Consider the following 22,090-nt stretch of genomic DNA (forward strand, 5'->3'; position numbering starts at 1 on the left):
CTGCTGCACGTGCAGGAGCTGTACTGCGTTAAACACACCATGGTGGACTATGGGAGAAGAGCAGGCGGAAGGGAGTGACATATGATGATGATATACAGTCAAACACATCACACACACACACACACACAACATGAGTCTGTTTGTGGCACACCCTCGGACAAAACCAGTTCTGTCACTCTCTGTACCGAAAACGGAAATATCTACAGACACGGGCCCGCTAAAAAACTCAATATCCTCAGGGACTATAAAGCAACACTAGACGTACTGTATAGATGCACCAGGCCGATAAGGAATCGCTGCCTCACAAGGTCACAGCTCTGTGCACTCTGTGTTCTTTCGAGACAAGAAGTATATATAAATAAGCATTGGCTTCACAGTGGAAGACAGAGCAGCGACCAAAAAAATACAGGCTGAACTTTAACCCAGATACAGAGTCATGTCCTGAGAGTGAGCGGTTCAGAAAAGTAATCACTCTGTCTCTGTATTGAACAGCGACGATAAAACACTTTTTTTCGCCACAAGAGCAAATGTTCCAGTGGTCTCCTTTGAAATGAACAATCAACTGTGCAATCGACAATCCTGAGACTATTTTCATGTCGGAATTGCCTCCCTGAATGCTCCGCCACTTTTTTGTCCTGATGGTTGATGGTTCTCTATTGTATTGTGTTGTGTTGGCAGGGGCTTTGTAAGATAAGCCATACTAAACTACTCAACGAGTTCAGATTTGAATTTACGTGATATTTGCTTTCAAATAGATAGGATTTTATGGTACAACATGTTATGGTATTTGTTTGAAAGCAACTACTGTAGGTGTGAGAACAGGAGGAGTATACCATCTATCATTACAAACTTCCTTTAGTCCTTCTGGTCGATGTTGTGCAATCCAATTACTGGTATTAGGCTATTACTCAATGTCCTGTTATCACGATAAGACTGCATTAAAAGGATTGAACTAAAAATATGGCTACAAATGAAAAAGCTGAGCAACAGTCATTTGTCTTCATTAATGGAGGCAACCAGATTTTTAGCAGCCACTAAATGCACTGTATCAGGAGCTACAGTATAACAGGGAAGTCAGTCAGTTTAGCCTTGGCGTCCATGTTTACCTTACCTATCGAACTATTCCGCAATGTTTAACTAAGCATTGTATTTCACAAGAATGTGAAATGATCACTCACAATCAAATGACACATAACAACGCATAACAAAACACAACATTATGCATATATCTTAAACTAAAAGGACAATGGCCTACATACAGTACATGCTAATAACAATATGAAAGTTTAATGACCACTAGCTTTTCATTCAACCATGACATCACAGGACCAGATTTTCAACAAAGGAGGAAGGAGTTTGTCAGTCCTCATGACTAAATGTTTTACAGTAATAGCTGGAACTGTATTGTGTGTTGTGTAGGCCCACAATAAGTCACTTACTGTACTCTGACTGTCTGAGGTAAAGTGCAGACTTTTTGTGTGTGTGCGTGTATACTTTTTCCTCTCCATGTGCTAGGAAAAAAGGTGTGTGCTTGTTTCCAGGTCAGATGGCAATGTCTCCGCCCTGGCTCTCAAGGGCCCGTGTTGAAGCCTGCTGTGACGACCCCTGGACTAGACCGGCTTGTACCTGTCAGCTCCGATCTGAGCCTCCCGCGTTTCACGCATCACATAGTCTCATTTGTTCTGCCTTCAGAAGCGAGGAATTGGGAGGGAAAAAAAGGCCTGTTTCATACCCAGAGCGCTGGCCTGTGGTAGATGGCAATGTCTTGTACTGCATTACGTACATGCAATCTCAGCAGTCCCCTGGCGCAGTGATTTAAGCGGCAGCAGCAGCAGGCCAGCGGACCGACGGACGGGGAGATAAATGGAAATGTCCAGATAGTTCATAATCAATAGGACTGACCTTATCAGATCTAAACAGAGGTTAGCTTTTTGTTTCGTGTCCAGATCTTTAAGCATATCCAATTCCCTCCTGAATCTCACGAAATTAAATTCTTCATAGCGCTCAATAGATCTATTCCAAAGGTGCCAAGTCGTATGAGCGTTGTAATTAGTATTCTACGTGTACGTACGTCGTCGCTGCGCCTTCTAAAAGCCGCCCAGGCGGATATGTCAGAGCGAGTTTTGATGGCACGGTAGGTCGTCGCAGATAACACAGAACCGCTGCCGCGTCTCTATGCCAGCCCCACTGCAATGAGACCAGGGGGCGCGGGCTGGGCCCCTGGCCTATAATTTGCTTGATGGATAACTGGAGGCAGACAGCCCGAGTCCTAACTGAGAGCCACATGTCCGGAGATGACAGCGAAAACGCTCCCAACCTCCACTGATCATCCATATGGAAGGAATAACATGTCAGCCAGTGGTTCTTATGTGACTTATACCGCACGTTACTGTCGGCCCGGCCAGGCCACATTTATTACACGCAGGTGTGCTAGGGAAACAGCCACATGTGTGCCATAACTCATCTCGATGACACAATGTTGACATCTCTCAAGACACATCAGAGGCAGCTCGTGATGGCGGGTGACACATGAAAAGGAGGCCAGAATTTGTGCCGTGCCCACACGTCCTAGCCTGATGCGTGTCTTGAAGTCAGAAAGGACAGCCAGCCACAAAACATGCATATTTTGTCATGGAAAGTTTGACGTGTTGTTAACCATTGCAGTGGGTAATGGCATACAGAATGACCAAGCATACAGTCAGCCACAGAGTGCAGTGAGTGCAAGTTAGAGTCAGCACTTGGGAAAGGGGAGTTATGAGTAAAGCAGTGTTTCTCAAAGTGGGGCGTAAGCTCCCCTGGGGGGGGCGCGGAGGCATCACAGAGGGGGCGTGTGACATCTGTTTTTTTTTTCCCCCCAAGGAAATGATTTCCTGTCTCGCCAATAAGCCAATAAGTTTTAAGTGTTATATACATAATTATAAACATTATTAATTGTCATATAGGAAATGAACACATATCTGCATTCCACTGCAGTCCCTCTTCGTTTTATCTCACCAGTCACTTTTCCTTCGATTCTACACAGCGCAGCGACAGTAAAAACAGCGCGAGTACTGCTGCTGCTTGGGGTGGATGGGGGGTGGTGGGACATGAGAGCATCCAGACCCTCCGAAGGGGGGAATGATGGGAAAAGTTTGAGAAGCACTGGAGTAAAGCAAGTTGGTTTCTTTGGCTTTTTGTCACCTTATTAACCTTCACCGTATTAAAAGTTGACAAGGCAGACACATAAAAATGTGTTGACTTTGTTTGCCTTTGATTTACTAGTGTGTATTGACTTGTTTTTAACAGAAAACCTTTGTCTCCTTTGTTGTCAATTCAGTCTGCTGCTCGTTTCATGTTAAAGGCAATGACGAGTTTGTGTTACTGCCCCAGCGAAATGTTATATTGAGACACGGATGTTGAAAGCCCCTGGATTGAGGCGTGTCAGAGAGTGCTGTGTGTGTGTGTGTAATCCTCGGGGCCATGAGTTGAGTGTGTGTTGGCCAACCCGCCCACGAGAGAGAGGAGAGGAGAGGAGACGCCCTTGATCTCCCCAGCTATTCTCTGATCACCCACTCAGATCAATACAGCCACTCCAGCAATGTCCTTAAAGGCATTAGCTCAGCCACCAGTTAGCATTCCTGCTGGAATAGGCTCCACAACATGTGCTCCTCCAGGCTCTTTCGCGGGTATCAAGGACGCACGTCTTTGATAGCATAGCACACAGGCAATTGTAACCCGCCATCAAGCTTTTGTGAGATAGGCAGTAGAAATTTATGGGTATTTGTGTCTGTAAGGGGGACTCCATCACAAGGTCAATGCTATTCATTCACTCACTTAGGGAGGATGTGTTCATCATGTATTTTGTGCCTGAGACGATGTGCTCATCAGTATTTGTGTGTGTGCATGTTTACGGCACCGTGGCCCTCACTTGACATTCTGCCGTACCCCTGTGGTTGTTTATGTCATTTTGTGCGCGTCAAGGACATGCACACAGAGGCGTCTATCCTGATCTCAGACAGTAAAAACACCCTGTCACGTATTTGGATTCAATCATGTTCTCAATCTCAACCAGCAGATACTAATGCACATACAGGAGTCATCAGACAGTTAGATTGCTGAACTGGAGATGGTTCATGGTAGCCTGATTATCATCGACTTTCAAATCTCTTCAAGACTTGGTCTGACCAAGAGCATCACAATTAACATTTCCCAAACGGCATGGTTGACCTGTCTCAATTGGTTCACTAATGAGGCACCTAAGTCACGCCCTTCTACTTCCGATACATGGGGCAGGAGCTCGCAAAATTTTGAATGCGAGTCAATGGAGCGAGTCAAGCTAAATCCTCATCCCGTTTGGCATGTGCTCTGGATTTCACATATGATGACAGTGAATTTGAAAGGTTTGGATTTGCGTCGTAAGACCACTCATTTTCGGCACGCAAGAAACGTTATTTTAACTTTTGTGCAAAACTGTGTTGGAGACTACACTTGCGCCTCGCATATCTGACGTGAACCGAGGCACAGCCAACCCTACCGCTGCACCGTGGCTTAAGTGGCTGCACGTCGGACATGCGACGTCTGTTGTGTAGTCCAAATAATTACATATTTTTGCACATTCACAACTCAAAAATCGCTTGCCAAGTGAAGTCAACAAGCACACCAGTGGTTGTTATTAATTCTGAGGCACAGCATATGTGTTATCCACGGGGAAATGCGAGGTGGGTCGGAAAATAGCTTTGATCAGTCCATTACAACCCAGTCAAAAGTTTTTCCGTTGCCAGCCCCAGAAGCCGCCCGGAAGGGGTGGAGACTTAGGTGCCCCATGGTTGTTTGCTTCCTGACAAAGTGGGAGGAGTTCCCAATTTTCCGGGAGCTCAGAAACGATATTTGCATTGCTCTTGACCTGACAAGTGGCAACGCTAAAGGTGTTGTGTCACTAGGAGGGCACGGTCTAGCTAGGTTCATGGTTGATTGACATTTTTAGTAGCGGTTGTCAGTTAATTAAGTGGATTAATTAGTAATTGGTCATTAATGTTCACTCACTGAATATGCTTTGTAGATAATCTAGTAAAAAACAAAAAAAATAAACATTTTGTTTATACAATAGCGGAATTAGTAGTGGTTGCAGCACCTTGACGTCTGCGACTGAAAAATGTCAATGACCCAGATATCACCTAAGCAATGAACAGGCAGACAGATAACAAGTTCGGGTTTTTGCATACTAGAGCCAGGGTTGCCAACATGCAATTGTGTTTTACAAACCACTTGCTTAGTTGCTTCTTATCTGTCATATCAATGGCAATATAATTTAGCCTTCCAAACGATCGTCACTTGACTTGAGACAAAACACAACATACTTGCTAAGTCTTGTGCACACACATTTTTATCTAGCGGCCATAAATTCTGCATAGTTCATATAAACTTTTTAAAAATATATATAATTTTCATTATTACTACGTAATCAATTGTTTGCCTCAATCAACAAGGAATGCACAATGTTGTTGTTACTATGACAATGACAAATAAAAGATATTCTATTCTATTCTACTGTAGATATAAAAGATTTTCTTTAAAAGACTTTCTCACTTCAAACTATTGTTTGGCAGAACAAATAACACAGATATTATACATTATGTTACTGTATCTGTACAGTGAACTACGAATGTTTTTTAGCTTTAAACTGCGATTTTTCATTTTGTTTACTTTTAAACTTTTGCATGTTGGTGAAAGTAACCCGCAAGTATGAAATGCAAGTAAACCTGCCTTGCCTGTTTACCATGGGCGCTCCCGACTAACCTTTCTTATTTAATCCACCTGCTCTAAATTCATTGTCAGTCAAAATCAACAAAGCTTTTGTTATTCTATGACCTGTACAATACAATGGGCATAGACTTAAGAGGATCCATGCCTTCACACATTGCGCATATTAGTCAATGCTGTATGAAATTATTGCATTCAAGGTCAGATTACTGTATACTTGCTTCACTGGGAAAAAAAGCTTAATTGGTGTACATAATACGATTAGGTCAGGCCACATCGAGTGGGATGTGATGGCCTACTTAAAATGAGGAAATGGTTTGGGTGTGTACATGCTGTGTGGTTTAGGTGGGTGGGTAACATGCGTTGTGCAGAGATTTTCCAACTGCACTCCACAGCACTCACTGCTGCTTACATCATCACTTATCCCAAAACATGCCTTTTTTACTAAACCACTCATTCTGGCCTGCCATCTACAGCATTTGTCACATGATGTATGCCTCCAGATAGGCATCTAAGTACACACTAATACAATAAAAGTGACAACCCATCCCCCTCTCTCCACCTCCCGAAACCACCTGTCAAAATTCAACGGAACCAAGCTCTAGTTGCATCAGTGACATGACTCTCTTTAGATTCCACATTCCGTTTGTCACACATCAGATCCTGCCTCAAGTGTTTTCGCCACCCGCTGCAAAGTGTGTCTTTTCAAGCGCAAGGAATGCTGCCAGACATGCGGAGGACCTGTGGCTGCCATTGCTGAGTGACACAAAGATATTGCATACGCACGCACAGGCATCATGTCGAACCTTGAAAACTGTGCAAAATGGGCCGCAAATACGAGCCAAAGAAAGAGTAAAGAATGCCATCATCCTTCAGTATGCTATGTCAAACATGTCGCCCCAATCCCCTCCATACATATTGAGCCACAAAACATGTCAGGCACAAAAAGTCTCAGATATTGCATACGCACGCACAGGCATCATATCGGACCTTGAAAACGTTGCAAAATTGCCCACAAATACAGTAACAGTCAAAGACAGAGTAAGGAAAGCTATCTTCTTTTGGTATGCTGTCTCAGATATTGCATACGCACACACAACATCATGTCGAGCATCATGTTGGTGCAAAATGGGCCACAACTACTGGCCAAAGAAAGACTGAAGAATGCCATCATCCTTGAGTATGCTATGTCAAACATGTCACCCCAATCCCCTCCATACATGTTGAGCCACAAAACATGTCAGGCACAAAACGTCTTTCATATTGCATTTATCGAACCTTGAAAACTGTGCAAAATGAGCCAGAAATACCAGCCTTAGAAAGACTAAAGAATGATATCAACATACCTTGAGTATGCTATGTCAAACATGTCACCACGGTCTTATTAAATGTAACTTCATGAAGTTCTGAGTGTGCGACGACCATTCTTTTTCAAGTCAAACATGTCACCCCCCCACCCCCTCCCGACCCCTTGAGCACTGCTTGGTTGGTTGTACTTACTGTTGTGCTTGAAAACTCGTATGGTCGCCCCCGACAGCCTGGCTCCCAGCACCAGCGAGGCATGGTTGAGCTCATCGCTCAAGATAAGGCAGCCCTGTGCAAAAGGGGAGCAGAGTGAGCATTACAAAACACCCTCTCCCATGGCTGAATACACACTTGCTGAGCACAGATAGCAGGACACCATAGGATACCAGAACAAACGGAATAATCAGCACGCGCGCGTGTGTGTGTGTGTGTGCGCGTGTTGTTTCCCTGGTCACAAGAGGGGAAGGTGACACAGCGAGTGCAGAACAGATGTTTTTCCACAAGATGCAGCTCTCGTGTGGCACTACCTGTGTGCCCTGTCCCACACACACACACACACACACACACACACACACACACACACAAAGACATATCCCCTCCCTCATCCTAATGTCGTCTCCCTTGCTCTCTCTCTAACACACACACACACACACACACACACACACACACACACACACACACACACACACACACACACACACACACACACACACACACACACACACACACACACACACACACACACACACACACACACACACACACCCTCCCTCATTCTACTGTGGTGTCCTCTGCACAGACTGGTGGTATATAGTTTGTGCCGTTTCCCTAAACAACCTCAGCTCTCAAAACATGTATGGAGGCTGTTGTATGTACAGTTTCTCACAGGTTTCATTTGTCTTTTTGAAACGCCAGGATGTGAAGCCATATGTCATGACTGAGGGTGAAAATACACACACATCCACAAGCACGCACATGCGTGCACGCACGCACAAACACACACACACACGGCTTTGAATTGGTATGGAAGCGGTCCGAGTGAGGCCCCATGCTGCTTGTGTCTCGGTGGCAGGGCATCTGAGCAAGACCCCTGAGGTTGCTTGGCCTGCCTCACTATAGCAGCAGCTGCCACACTTGATCTGCCCCCGCACCCCCTCCTAGCTAGCACGCTATCTTCAGAGGACCTCAACACTGCAAAACTGTGACAGCATTAAAGGGGCACTGTGTAAGATTGTGGCCAGCGTAGGTATTGCAACTATGCTGCTCATTGAAACAGGGCTGCCTATTGCCAAATTTGATCTTTTCATGAAAATGTACTATCAAGTAATAAACTGATATTTATTAGTATCACAGTACACTAGGTTTTTCAGCTAAAACGTCAATTTCTGGTCATTAAAAATGGCGGACATGGGGAAGATCCACCTTTTTATATATGAAAAAAGTGCAATTTTCCTAGTCATAATACCATCTGGTGGTGGTGGTCGTAAGTATTTGGGAAAAATTGCAACATTTGTGAATAGGCAGCATGACTTCTGCAAATAACCTACTAAAAATATTACGCAGTGCACCTTTAAGTTCTATGGTTAATACAATATTATTTATTTATGCGAAATAATATTATTAGGTCTAAAATGTGGTTGCAGTAGCAAAATGTCTGGGAGCCTCTGGGCTAGGTAGGGTAAGGTGAGATGGTGAGGGAGGTGGGGTTGTGATGGGGGGTCAGAGGGCATCATCCATGGGTCTAGTTAGTAAAACCAGCATCCTCCAAGGCTGTGGTGCCCCTCCCCTTTTTCCCTTCTCTTGCTCTTATACATGATAACAACAAAATGGTGGCTAGAAGCAGCCTCCTCTATATTCCGAAAACCAACCACACCACCATCACTGCAAAGCTACCAAAAGCCAAAGCCAACCCCCACCCTCACATTGCTGGGAGGAGAGGGGGCTGTGGGGGGATAAGCTGAGGGCATCCATGGGTCTAGTCAGTGCAATCAGCATCCTCTGGGAATTGCAGCCTCTCTCTCTCTCTCTCTCGCTCTCTCTCATTATTCTACGGCTGAAAAACTGCTGCCCGGAAGCACTGCCCTCTGTATCCCAACAAATGACCCTCCTCCACACACGCACACATGCACGCACACACACACACATGAACACGCACACACACACAACCGCGTCACACAGCCCCAGCCCCACTCCTCTTTCCTCTCTTCTCCACTGCCCTCCCCGCCCCCAGGCCTTCAGTCTAATCAAATCTGCTACTGAGCTACAGCCTCTGTGCCACCAGTGTCACCGCTCTTAGGGACAGGGTCTGTGTGCCAACAGCGGAGGGCACAGAGTTAACACATGTCATGAACCAGTTCCCTCCCCTGCCCTGCCCTGCACTCCACAACACACACACACACACACACACACACACACACACACACACACACACACACACACACACACACACACACACACACACACACACAAACACGCCATGGCGCACACGCACACACACACACAAACACACGCACACGCACACACACACACACACACGGTCCCTGACTGTGTGACTCCCTCCAGTCATCTGCTGTCCAAGCCACTGACTCCTGGCCTACAGCGACTGATTGCCTTAATTGTAAATCTAATGAGTGTGTGTGTGTGTGTGTGTGTGTGTGTGTGTGTGTGTGTGTGTGTGTGTGTGTGTGTGTGTGTGTGCCAGTGTGTGCAGACGATTTTATCTACTGAGCGGTTGGAAGCTTCACTGACACTCCACAATCTACAGTATATCTGTGCTACGGAGAGCTGTTCTTGTTTGTGCATGTGGTGTGTGTGTGTGTGTGTGTGTGTGTGTGTGTGTGTGTGTGTGTGTGTGTGTGCGTGTGCGTGTGCGTGTGCGTGTGCGTGTGCGTGTGCGTGTGCGTGTGTACGTTTGTGGGCGGGCATGCTTGTGTGTGTCTGTGTGTGCACAGTGTGTGTGTGTGTGTGTGCGTGTGCATGCGTCCTTGTGTGTGTCTGTGTGTACACAGTGTGTGTGTGTGTCTGTGTGTACACAGTGTGTGTGTGTGTGTGTGTCTGTGTGTACACAGTGTGTGTGTGTGTGTGTGTTTGTGTGTGTGTGTACAATTGTGGGCGTGCTTGCTTGTGTGTGTGTGCCTGTGTGTACGGTGCATGAGCGCGCACACGCTTGTGTGTGCTTGTGTGTGCCTTTATGTGCGGTATGTTAGTCATCAACACCCTGCCTGGTTTACACTCCTCCGAGTGGGTGTGTGGAAGGCGTAGTAAGGCAGCAGCAACAAACACAACACACACCTTGCTGACGAGCGCAGGTATGTTCATGGAGTTGGTGGCGAAGCCCATGCCAAAGGTCAAGGAAGACTCCACCCCGAGGAATTCGGCTACGAGCTGCTCCAACTCCTCGTGAATACTCAGGTTACCTGCAGCAGGGGCAGAGCAGGCAGCAGAGGCAACAACAAGAACAGAAAAGAAAAGAAAGAGAGATAGAGAAAGAGAAAGAGAGAGGGGCGAGAAAAGAAAGAACAAGTCAGAGCAGGTTCAGGCGAGGTCACAGGGAGGAAATGTGGTGTGAGAGAAGTATGGCAGCAATGTGTGTGTGCTCCGCCTAAACTCTGTTTGACAAGCATGCAAATCATCCTGTTAGCGCCTGTGTGCTCTCCCTGCCTGCCTGCCTACCTGTATGCTCTGCCTGCCTGTCTGTATGCCTGTCTGTATGCTCTGCCTGCCTGCCTGCCTGTATGCTCTGCCTGCCCGCCTGCCTACCTGTCTGCGTGCCTGCCTGTATGCCTGCCCGCCCGCCTACCTGTCTGCCTGCCTGCCTGTATGCTCTGCCTGCCTGCCTGCCTGTATGCTCTGCCTGCCTGCCTGCCTGTCTGTATGCTCTGCCTGCCTGCCTGCCTGCCTGCCTGTATGCTCTGCCTGCCTGCCTGCCTGTATGCTCTGCCTGCCTGCCTGTATGCTCTGCCTGCCTGCCTGTATGCTCTGCCTGCCTGCCTGTATGCTCTGCCTGCCTGCCTGCTCTGCCTGCCTGTCTGTATGCTCTGCCTGCCTGCCTGTATGCTCTGCCTGCCTGCCTGCCTGTATGCTCTGCCTGCCTGCCTGTATGCTCTGCCTGCCTGCCTGCCTGCCTGTATGCTCTGCCTGCCTGCCTGCCTGCCTGTATGCTCTGCCTGCCTGCCTGCCTGCCTGTATGCTCTGCCTGTGCCTGCCTGCCTGCCTACCTGTCTGCCTGCTGCCTGCCTGCCTGCCTGTCTGTATGCCCCGCCTGTCTGTGCCTGCCTGTCTGTCTGTCCGGCCTGTGCCTGCCTGCCTGCCTACCTGCCTGCCTGCTGCCTGCCTGCCTGCCTGCCTGTCCTCCCGCCCGCCCGCCCGCCTGTCTGTCTGCCTGCCTGCCTCCTCTGCAATCTGCACTTCAGGGGTGGCTGTCTCTTGTTTGTTTAATTTTGGTTGTTGATTTGTTTGTTTCATTTTGTTTGTTTGTTTTTTGTGTTTGTGCGTCTTGCAGTCCAGCTGTTCGGTTCATTAGCCCATTCCCCTCTCTGATTTTTGAAGATGACGAGAGATAATTTACACTTACATTCCATTTAGAGATAAGGGCCAACACCCAGAGTGTCACATTCATTACTCTCCAAGAATTGACAACGCAGACTGTGCTGCAGAGTAGGGCTGCACGATTATAGAAAAAAAATCATAATCACGATTATTTGGGTCAAAATCATAATCACAATTATTAATCAAGATTATTGTTTTTTTGCTGATTTAAAAAAATATATATAACAAAATGAAATATAAACAAGAATGAATTATATACAGGATGAGCAAAATGAAATGGATTGTAATAATTATGTAAAAGGCAATAGCATGAAACTTATGTGGACAGATTTCTGACCAGCCTGTCAGTATGTTCAGGCTTCAAGGACGCTCTCGAAAGCCGGTCACTATTGCCACGATTAAATCCTGATTGAAATCAAGATTTTGATTTCACTATTATATCACGATTTTCGATTATTCTCGATTAATTGTGCACCCCTACTGCAGAGAGTCAAAGACGGACCAGGAATGACAAGCACAGCTTTATTCATTCCTCTCTCTCTTTCTCTCTCTCTGTCTTTCTCACTCTCTCTCTCTCTCTCTCCTTCTCTCGCTCTCTCTCTCTCTATCTCTCTCTTTCTCTCTCTCTGTCTTTCTCACTCTCTCTCTCTCTCTCTCCTTCTCTCGCTCTGTCCCTCTCCGTTACAAGTTAACATTCAAACAATATCTTCAAAAGGTCATGGTTGTACAGCAGTGCATTTACAGAGTATCAATAATGAATGATGTAGGCCCAGACGTGCGGACCATCTACTTTCTAACACCGAAACACGACAATGAACTGGCCAGATAGTGATATACACACAGGATAAACATGAAATATTCATCCTGATTAAAACTCTAAGGAAAATGGCAGCATGGCCAAGGACCAAGAGCTGTGATTAAAAAAGATATCCTCAGTCAGTCAGGCAGTGTGTTTTGAAATCTAGTCAGGATTTCCCTGTCCTCTGGGTTTCAACTGCATGAGAGAGAGGGAGAGAGAGAGAGAGAGAGAGAGAGAGAGAGAGAGAGAGAGAGAGAGGAAGAGAGAGAGAGAGAGAGAGAGAGAGAGAGAGAGAGAGAGAGAGAGAGAGAGAGAGAAAGAGAAATCTTTGGGTTTGGATTTTCCTCCCCTCGCCACCGACTCTCCAATCTCATTCTGACACCTTTTGTTTAGATTAAAACTGCCCGGCTTTGGGTCGGTGAGCCTGTCACAGCACAGCGTAGGGAGCCACAGTGGAGCAGCTACTCACAATCAAACGGTTCCAGCGTGCCAGCTACACCAAAGCAATTGGCTTATATCCTCTGCTCCAAGCGGAGCAGCCGGCCCGGCCTAGACCCTGCCTGACTTTGAAAAATTGATTAGATTGCTAGCTGCCTCTAGGAGATTTGGTCCACTCTTTCTAGCGGGGGAAATCTGTCAGGTCTCGTTTTTTTTTCTCCCTCTTACTCTCTCTCTCCTTGCACACAACAGCCCACCTTTTCAGAGCCGTCTAATGACCCAGATGGGTCTGGGAAAAATACGAACGAACTCGGCACAAAATGACTATTTATTTCAAAAGCACGCTTTAGAAGAATATTTTTTTTAAATGAAAATGATTTTCTGGCTTCTCTGAGGCAATCCGGGTGAAATACAGGGATACAATTTTCACCGTCCAAGAAAAAATATCTTATTTCTTAAAATTCATTTACCAGAGAGTGAACCCTGTGGACTCTCACGGTAAGGAATACAGCGAGACAGCATTATAGACCTTCCCAAGGGACAATTAAAATTCACTGGCTGCATTACCTTTCTGCTGATATTCATTTCAGCTCATCATTTCACCCCAAGAGTACACTAAGTTCAATAAACTAGAAGTGCAGCTAACCAAACATGCTCATTGCTTTGTCAACTCCCATGGGTCTTTGTCAATGACTTCCCCACTTCAAAATTGAATAGATGTCAACAGGACTCTGAGGAAGACAGACACACAGCATCGAAATGTCAGCCTTTTCCAGCACCACAATACGAGAACTGTAGTATTTCTGTATACACCGTTCCATCAATATAATGCTTTGCTGTTAACAGGAAAATTGCTACGTGATTATTATTTTTTTAATAGTTATTTTTTTAAATAAATAACAATTCACTTTAGGTGAGGATGCGTGGTGCATGTCTCCATTGTGCAGAGCCTCTGTTAAAACCTTATTGTTACCAAAGTTGTACCAACCAAGTCTGTTCCTTAAGGCTCTCAGTGATGTCATGGCTGTCATAGATGTCAATGTTAAGGTGTACATGAGACTTTTCAGCAAAGAGAGAGAACAAGCACGCCAGCGAGCCCATCTGCACAAAGAGGCAATAATTACAAGCCGACAACAGCAATCCGAGTGCTCCAGTTATATCTGTTGGGTGAAGTCTCTTTGGACTAACTCAGGCTGCCTGTCAGGTGTCAGTACAGCTGTCATGCTCATATTTGCCTTCATGGCTCAACAGCAAGTGGACATCTTATTGCAAACTGGCTGATGTGTGGAGACGCATGCTGGGCTGATATAGAGACTCGAGACAGAGATTTACACAGCCTGTCCATCACCCAGAGACAGCCTCGCCTTGGAGATACCTCCAATCATTCCAGCAATCTAGCAGGTGTCACTGCCAGTGCCATCCGATGAAACCAGCAATAAGCTCTCTCTCTCTCCTTCCTCCACCCCCTTCCGATTTCCATTCAGGCACAGTCACTCACAGGAGGCAACACTCCCTATGTGTGTAAACAGACACTACCGGCAATAAATCGGATGGCCTTTGCCTTAGATCTTTATAACCACCATTTGCATGGTCACTCCTACCAATCACTAAAATATCACATGACTACAGCACTAGCGGGAGGTGACTTCACAGTACTCTTCCATGATTGAAACAAAGGAAATATGCCTACGATATGTACTTTGTTCATAAAAACAAAATCCTTTAAGGTGCACTATGTAGAACTGTGGCCAGAGTAGGTATTGCAACTATGCTGCTGATTGAAACTGTGCTGCCTATTGCCATATCTGATCTTTTCATGAATGGAAGTAATAAGCTGATATTTACTAGTATGATCAAAGTACAGTAAGTTTCGCAGCTAAAAATGTGTATTTCTGGAAGTTCAAAATGGACATGAAGAAATCCGTCTTTTCATGTATTACAAGTGCCATTTTCACAGTCATATTGAATACTTGGAATTTGATAAGGTGCTAAGTAGAAAAACGATGACATTTGTGAATGGGCAGCATACATTTTGGAAATAAACTAATAAATATATTACATAGTGTACCTTTAATAAGGCCACAATTAAATTTCGCAATTAAAGTTGCAATCCTTTGTTTTGACACTAAATCTCATTGTTGTGTAGTAGTCACTACAGTGTTAATTGATTTCTTTTGTTTATTGTACCACATGACAAACACACAGGTTCTCTTTAACGTGTCAAGGTAACAGCGGTCAATAAAGACAGATTAGGCATTTGTTGATTTAGTTGATGTTCTGTTAATCATCGTGGTAGAATGAACCACATTATGCTGGCCCATCTGTGAATCATTGGCACAGGACAGAATTTTGTCTGTGACACAGGTGCCATAAAGCTACCGTGGGATTACTATTGCTCCATCATTTTTCCTTGTGACTGAAAAACTTAATGGGGAGCAAAACACAAAGTCACGTGTCGTGGTAATTTCAGGGTTGGGCCTGTTTTTTTGGTCTTATTCCAGCCCCTTTCCAATAACACAATCGATACGATATGAGGCATAAAAGGAGGGTGGAGACTCCGTGTTGAAAAGTGTGGCTTTAAGGGACCTGGACTTTGGAACGGAATGGATCACACATACTGTTATTATGCCATGACACTTGCTTGGGTTGGGTTTCAGCATAGACCCAAGCCAATGAGATGTGTTATACCTGCACTATGAAATGCAATTTATCGTATGACACTGTTGTCACACTTTATTGTGTGTATTTATGTAAGCTACTTGACACCTTAATTTTCCCCCGGGGATAAATAAAGTTACTCTACTCTATTCTACTCTACTCATTTTAAACTACCTTAGTGTCCTCAATGACCTGTTCTTACTATCAGCCAAGAATCCTGGCAGCAATACTGAATTAGTCAAGGTAATGAGATGCAACAAGCTTATCACATAAGAAGTTTATGATGCAGCAATAAACTACTGTATTTGATACAGTAATGAAGCATTGATAAGTCTAATTTCTACACTGCTATCAGTTGTGTGTGTGTGTCCTGCTACCTGTATGTGGTATTTTTACATGAAATTAACAAGTCAGGTACTAAATAATGTGTTGGCTTTGTACACTGTAAAGCTAAGCCATATCCACCTGTGGTCATGTGCATTTTTGTTCATTCCTACTACACCGACTTCCCATTCTCACTTCCTGTTTTAAAAGCAAAGACTGTGTTAAACTGTTAAAAGCTCACTCCCACCACGGTCTGTGTAATGTAATATGTACACTCTGAAGTGCAGTGGTGTGAATTTCTCTCTAATGCCCTAGTTGATTGCACAGCAAGAGTGATCACGTTTCTCATGCAGGAAATGCACTAAAAAGATGGCAGATAATTGTTCGGTTCATTGGCTTTTATGCACTTCGCGTTCTGTCTTTGTCACAGACAAACAGATAGACAGACATAGAGACTGAAAGACAGCCAGACAGCCACACGCAGACACGCATGAGCAGGCGCAGAGAGGGAGGTGTGTGTTTGTGTACAGTAGTATGAGAGCAAGAGAGACATTGAGAAAGAGAACGAACAAGGCAGTATCCCTTCACATGCCCTTATCTGCATGGCAGACTTCGCCACCATACTGTACCTCTTCCAGTGAACCACCAACCTGTATATCCAGATTGGTATGATTCGCTTCATTAAGTATATCGTGATAACAGGGAACTGGATCAAACAGCTACTGTTGCCAAGACAGCTTTATACAAGCCCATTAGCAAGGCTAAAGAAGAACAGGCGTCACGTCTCTGTCTGTCTGTCTGTCTGTCTGTCTGTCTGTCTGTCTGTCTGTCTGTCTGTCTGTCTGTCTGTCTGTCTGTCTGTCTGTCTGTCTGTCTGTCTGTCTGTCTGTCTGTCTGTCTCTGTCTCTCTCTCTCTCTCTCTCTCTCTCTCTCTCTCGCTCTCTCTCGCTCTCTCTCTCTCTCTCTCTCTCTCTCTCTCTCTCTCTCTCTCTCTCTCTCTCTCTCTCTCTCTCTCTCTCTCTCTCTCTCTCTCTCTCTCTCTCTCTCTCTCTCTCTCTCTCTCTCTCTCTCTCTCTCTCTCTCTCTCTCTCTCTCTCTCTCTCTCTCTCTCTCTCTCTCTCTCTCTCTCTCTCTCTCTCTCTCTCTCTCTCTCTCTCTCTCTCTCTCTCTCTCTCTCTCTCTCTCTCTCTCTCTCTCTCTCTCTCCCCCCCCCCCCCCCCCCCCCCCCCCCCCAACCGCAGTCTACACTCTCACACTCCTACATTTTGCATGTGACCTCTTTCTGGTAGTTTCATAACAACCATTTAAAACACTCATAGCATTTCCACTGTTTCCAATGCTCGTTGGCCATGTGATGATCCTAAGTTTAGCCTCGAATAACTCAGAGGAGGTTGAATTATTCATCCTACATGAAAGGCAGAGAAGAGTGTAATTAAATGATTCTTGCTACGTAATTGATGGAGACAATAATAACGTCCGTGGATTGAGAAAAAAATAGGTTGATTAAAGCAAATGAGAGGAAAAATCTTTTCTTGTTGTAGCATGTGGCTGGGGCACTCTCATTACGAGACGCACAATAGAAGAAAAGAACAAAAAGAGAAAGTATTTCTGATGGAGGGATTAAGTCTGTAAAAAAACACCAAGAAAATGCGAGGATTCTCTTCTTCCTTTGAAGTACCACTGAGATGTTCCAGTGGAAAGAGAAAAACACAGCACATCTCTTTTGTGCAACTTTTTAAACATCGCAGTGCACCAGTAAAGGTTATACTTGTAGACACAGACCACAACCACTCACCAAGTTCCTGCCTTGTGCTGCAGACCCCCACCCCATACTCTCTGGTCTTATCTGCCACGGTCGTCAGGAAGTCAGCGTTGTTCTCCGCAAAGCCCAGGTAGTTGTACGACCCCATGTTTATGACGTTCTTTATGGTTCTCCCCGTTAGCCTGCGGACAAAGCAGGTCATTCCATAGTTCATTCCATTGTCACCTCAAACCTGTTTGTACAAAGCCGTAACAAGCACAACAGGCATCTTGTAAATTTTGTCAGTGCTAAGGTGTGGCTGCGCTATGATTGTGCACAAAAAGGGTAGCGAAAACACGATTGCACTTACAGCTTCAAGCATGATTGTATCAGTTAGATAACATCTATGGTTACACTTCATTTAAAAGTCACCTACAACAGTGACGTTGTCTTGTTATGAACATGACACACACCATGAACATTAGTGACATTATGTTCATGTCTATTGCCATTGAGTGTCATTCCATTTTGGTATGTTTTTTAAAGGTACACTGTGCAGGAAATGGTCAAAAAAGGTACTGCAACTATGCTGCTCATTGAAACTGGGTTGCCTATTGCCAAATTTGATCTTTTCATGAAAGATTACTAAGTAATAAACTAATATTTTATAGTATGGCCCAAGTACAGTCATTTTTGCAGCTAAAATGTCTATTTCTGGAAATTCAAAATGGCGGACTACGGAGATGATTCCTCTTTTCATGTATGAAAAGTGATTTTTTTCCAGTCATAATGAATGCATAGAATTTGATGGTGGTGGTAAGTATTCATGAAAAAGGTAACATTAGTGAATAGGTGGCATGAATTCTGGAAATAAACAACTAAAAATCTCACACAGTGTCCCTTTAAAACAATCTGTGAATTAGGGCTAGTGATGCTGTTATAATCTAGTAGTCTTTTCAGCAGTGACTGAAGGGCCCGGCCGGCACTGGGCCAATTTGCGCAAAGAGGCTATGCACCTACAGTTGGAGTAAAATTCATATACCTGTAGGTCCAGTTGTAGTCGTCAGACACCCTCTCCATGAGGTCGAACACAGGGCCAGGTACGCTGCAGATGGGCCTGTTCCAGTTGTCACGTACCCTCATGTACAAGTTACGGGTGTAGAAGTTCTCAAAGTCTTGGTAAAGAGGAACAAAGTCCTGTGAAACAATCACAGTGTTATACAGTGATACGTGCTGTGTGTGTTCTATGTGTGCTTAGTATGCAGTCACCAGAATTCCATTGTCTGGCCACTGTGTAATTTTACTGTCACATTCCTGCACGCCTTACACAAGTGTGACCAGGTGCCTTTGGCTAACCAGCTAACAGTAAAAAAGCACGCACACAATACACACACACACACATACAATACACACACACACACACACACGCACGTGTACACACACGCACGCACGCACACACAGGCACACACATACTGTACGTACACACACACACACACACACACACACACACACACACACACACACACACACACACACACACACACACACACACACACGCACACGCACACGCACGTTCAGGTGAGTGAAACCCAAGAGATGCTTATCCATGTTTAAGAAACAGACTTTACAGGTGCACCAGTGTGCCTAATGCATGTACAGTGCAATTGATGGAGCCACCCCGAAAAACAAATTTGAATGACGTTTACTGAGGCTTTTGTTGTTGTGATGGAAAGCTCTGAGCAATGTGTGACCACAGAGCCATAATGCATTTCAGACTTCCCATCAAAGCCCCAACCCCCCCAAGAGGGCCACTCATAAAGCCGACCAAGGCTGACAAGAGAGCAGCTAAAGCCCAGAGTGCGTCACGTGGGGCACGTCCAGGCCATCACTATGCAAACACACACAGTGCCACTGATTGGCACTTTACTGCCCATGAGCAGGCCAATGATCTAGTGTATATGAGGTCTTTGGGGAGAGAGAGACCTCTTCAATCGCACGGAACAAGCCACCGTGTCCTGCCGATATGGCCCACCCATCGAGTTGCGCTGCTACGAACAGCTCCTGCATAACTGGTTAGGGTTAGGCTTAGGGAATGGGCTGTGTACTGTATGTTAATAGCCAAGTGGTAGCTCATTTCGACGAAGCACTGCAGTGCATCTCGACAGAACTCAACGGCTGACCTTACAGGTGTGAAGCCATCTGGAAACCCACTGAGACCTGTGATGTATGCAAATTGCCAACATAAAGTTTAGCCTAAAGACCTTGGTTGTTGTTTTTTTTGTTCTGACCTTCCCCTCCTATGCCTGGGGTGACGTATCCGATTAGAGACTGTGTCGGAGCAGCAACAATCTAGCGAAAACCCCACCGAGATCTAATTATGTGTGGTCCCAGAGCAGGCCAACTGCCTGGTGTCCTGGCAACCCTTGCCTCTGCAGTGCCTCAAATGAAATAAACAACGGCATGCTCGCTACTTAACAGGGGCAATGCAATGTCAGTGCAATTACTATATAAAAAGGTCCACCTCAAACTGCACTCTCTGAGAAGGAGACAGACGGAAAAAATCGTCTCCCCCTGCGATAACCTGTGGATATTAAAAAGGGAAAACAGTGAGACGCCATCATGGTGACATCATGGTTAATAGTATACCTTTTGCTCGTCCCGTTCTTGGGCAACGTGACACTTCTCCAGCCCGACTGCCCTCAGGAAGTCTCGGAAGTAGCCAAACAAGGTGACAATTCCAAAGCCGATGTAGGTGAGGACAGCCACATGCATGGGTGCCTGTTCGAAGGCATCCTCTCTCCTCCGATGAGACTGGGGGACAGGTCCTGTGCCATTTTTCTGCAATATAAACAGGTGTCATTTTACACCTGCTGCTGTTGCCTCCATTCATGACCTAGACTAGAGCATGGAGGACACATAGGCTACACACACCTACCAGCAGCAGCACACAATAATTGCATGGTGCCCTGCTTGTGATATTTAAAGGGGCAGCTACATAGTTTCAGGGAACAATTTTTATTTTGTTTTAGCAAAAATGTCACAATATGCATTATAAAATGAACCCATGCAAATGACACTTCCTCTAATCCTCATTAAAACATGCAATCTAGTCTGTGAATAACACTGACAATTAGCTGATGAATGACTGACATAAATTAGCATAGAAGTTATTACAAATAGGACAACAAGATACAATAAAAACCAATAATGTTGAATAGAGTGACGTAGCAGAGTAAGAAATACAGCATACTGTCCCATTACAGGCAATTGACATTATGGTTGACTTGACAGAGAAGAGAGGCTAATTCCAAGGTTTGACAGCATCTTAAATGTAGCCTGTTGGTCTTGAATGAGGTTCAACGGTAATAACTAGCCCATTGGTCTCACTGAAGTTGTAGACAGTTGTTCATTAAACGTTATGGAAACTAAATTGAACTCTGGATTTATCTTTGGCTTACCGTGCTTTTATGATGATATCCATTTTTCGTTGCTACTGTATTTTTCACGTTGTCCAGGTGCCTCACATGTCCATTCCGGGCAAGATCAGTTGTTCTCGCCATGTCTTCAGTGTTGTCTGTGAGAGATCAAGGAAGTGATTTTCGTTTTGGCGAAGGTGAAACCGGTTAGTTGGGTAGATGAATACCACACCACAGGGGCAGTCTCGTGGTGCGCTGTCCTGCACAGGCTACTGTCGGTCCGCCTGTATAAGTTACTGAATATGTGCCACAGAGAAGTTTACAAAGTTATCTGTCATCATTTTACCAGAGACTAGGTAGGACGATACAGTTTCACTCAGTGTTCGAATTATCCACCGCGCTTCGGGGGGGTCGGACTTTTTTACGGACCAAATGATGACGTCACCCCCCCCCCCCCCCCCCCCCCCCCCCCCCAAAAAAAAAAAACCAGGCGAGATACATTTTTTTCTTGGAGTGGTAATATAGGTCTACTGTACAAAATGTAATACAACAACAGAACTTCTATGTGACGTGATGTGCAAAACAACAACAACAACAATATGCTATTTGCAAACTGCCTGCTAGAGCTCATCATATGAATCAAGTGACCACGTTTGCGGGAAGATCACAAAGCACCCGTCTCAGTAGCCTAGGTGTTTCCAGATTGAGCTGTTTTGGATGAACATCTGCGAGTAAAAGTGGATATTGGATTTGGGTTTTCATGTACATTTGTGGCCATATAAATAGGCCTAGTAGAAAATACCGTAGTTTAGACTGGCTTGGTTTAGATGTAATGCCACCAAGCGGAGTTTGAGCATGTTTGGAGTGGGAATCATCTGTCACTGGTAACACTATGTGCTGCGCGCAGTGAACTCTATTCGGCAACACCGTGTTTAACAATCCAGAGCGAGCACGACACCGGAGAAATGGGGGGCAATCGCTATTCCGACATACCGCTATTCCGACATACCGCTATTCCGACAGCCGACATACCGTAGGGTTAGGGTTAGGGTCAGGGTTAGTGTTAGGGTTAGGGTAACTGTATGCACTCTCCCTAAACTGGTAAAAGCTGAGCAACGTAGC

The 22,090-nt window shown here is 45.3% G+C and overlaps 1 protein-coding gene across 1 annotated transcript in view; it reads right to left on the bottom strand.

The window, feature by feature from the left end:
• The window catches only part of sptlc3 (serine palmitoyltransferase, long chain base subunit 3), a 58,343-nt gene extending 37,027 nt beyond the window's left edge, over positions 1-21,316 (bottom strand). The window contains exons 1-6 of the mRNA XM_063192218.1: positions 21,011-21,316; positions 20,199-20,390; positions 18,595-18,749; positions 17,607-17,755; positions 10,336-10,460; positions 7,240-7,333 (exon numbers count right to left, since the gene is read on the bottom strand). Of these exons, the coding sequence (XP_063048288.1) occupies positions 7,240-7,333; positions 10,336-10,460; positions 17,607-17,755; positions 18,595-18,749; positions 20,199-20,390; positions 21,011-21,112 (817 nt within the window). The 5' untranslated portion in view covers positions 21,113-21,316. The remainder of the gene's footprint in view (positions 1-7,239; positions 7,334-10,335; positions 10,461-17,606; positions 17,756-18,594; positions 18,750-20,198; positions 20,391-21,010) is intronic.
• Positions 21,317-22,090: the final 774 nt, after the last annotated feature.

Source organism: Engraulis encrasicolus, chromosome 24 (genome assembly GCF_034702125.1).
Source record: "Engraulis encrasicolus isolate BLACKSEA-1 chromosome 24, IST_EnEncr_1.0, whole genome shotgun sequence".
Lineage (NCBI taxonomy): Eukaryota > Metazoa > Chordata > Actinopteri > Clupeiformes > Engraulidae > Engraulis > Engraulis encrasicolus.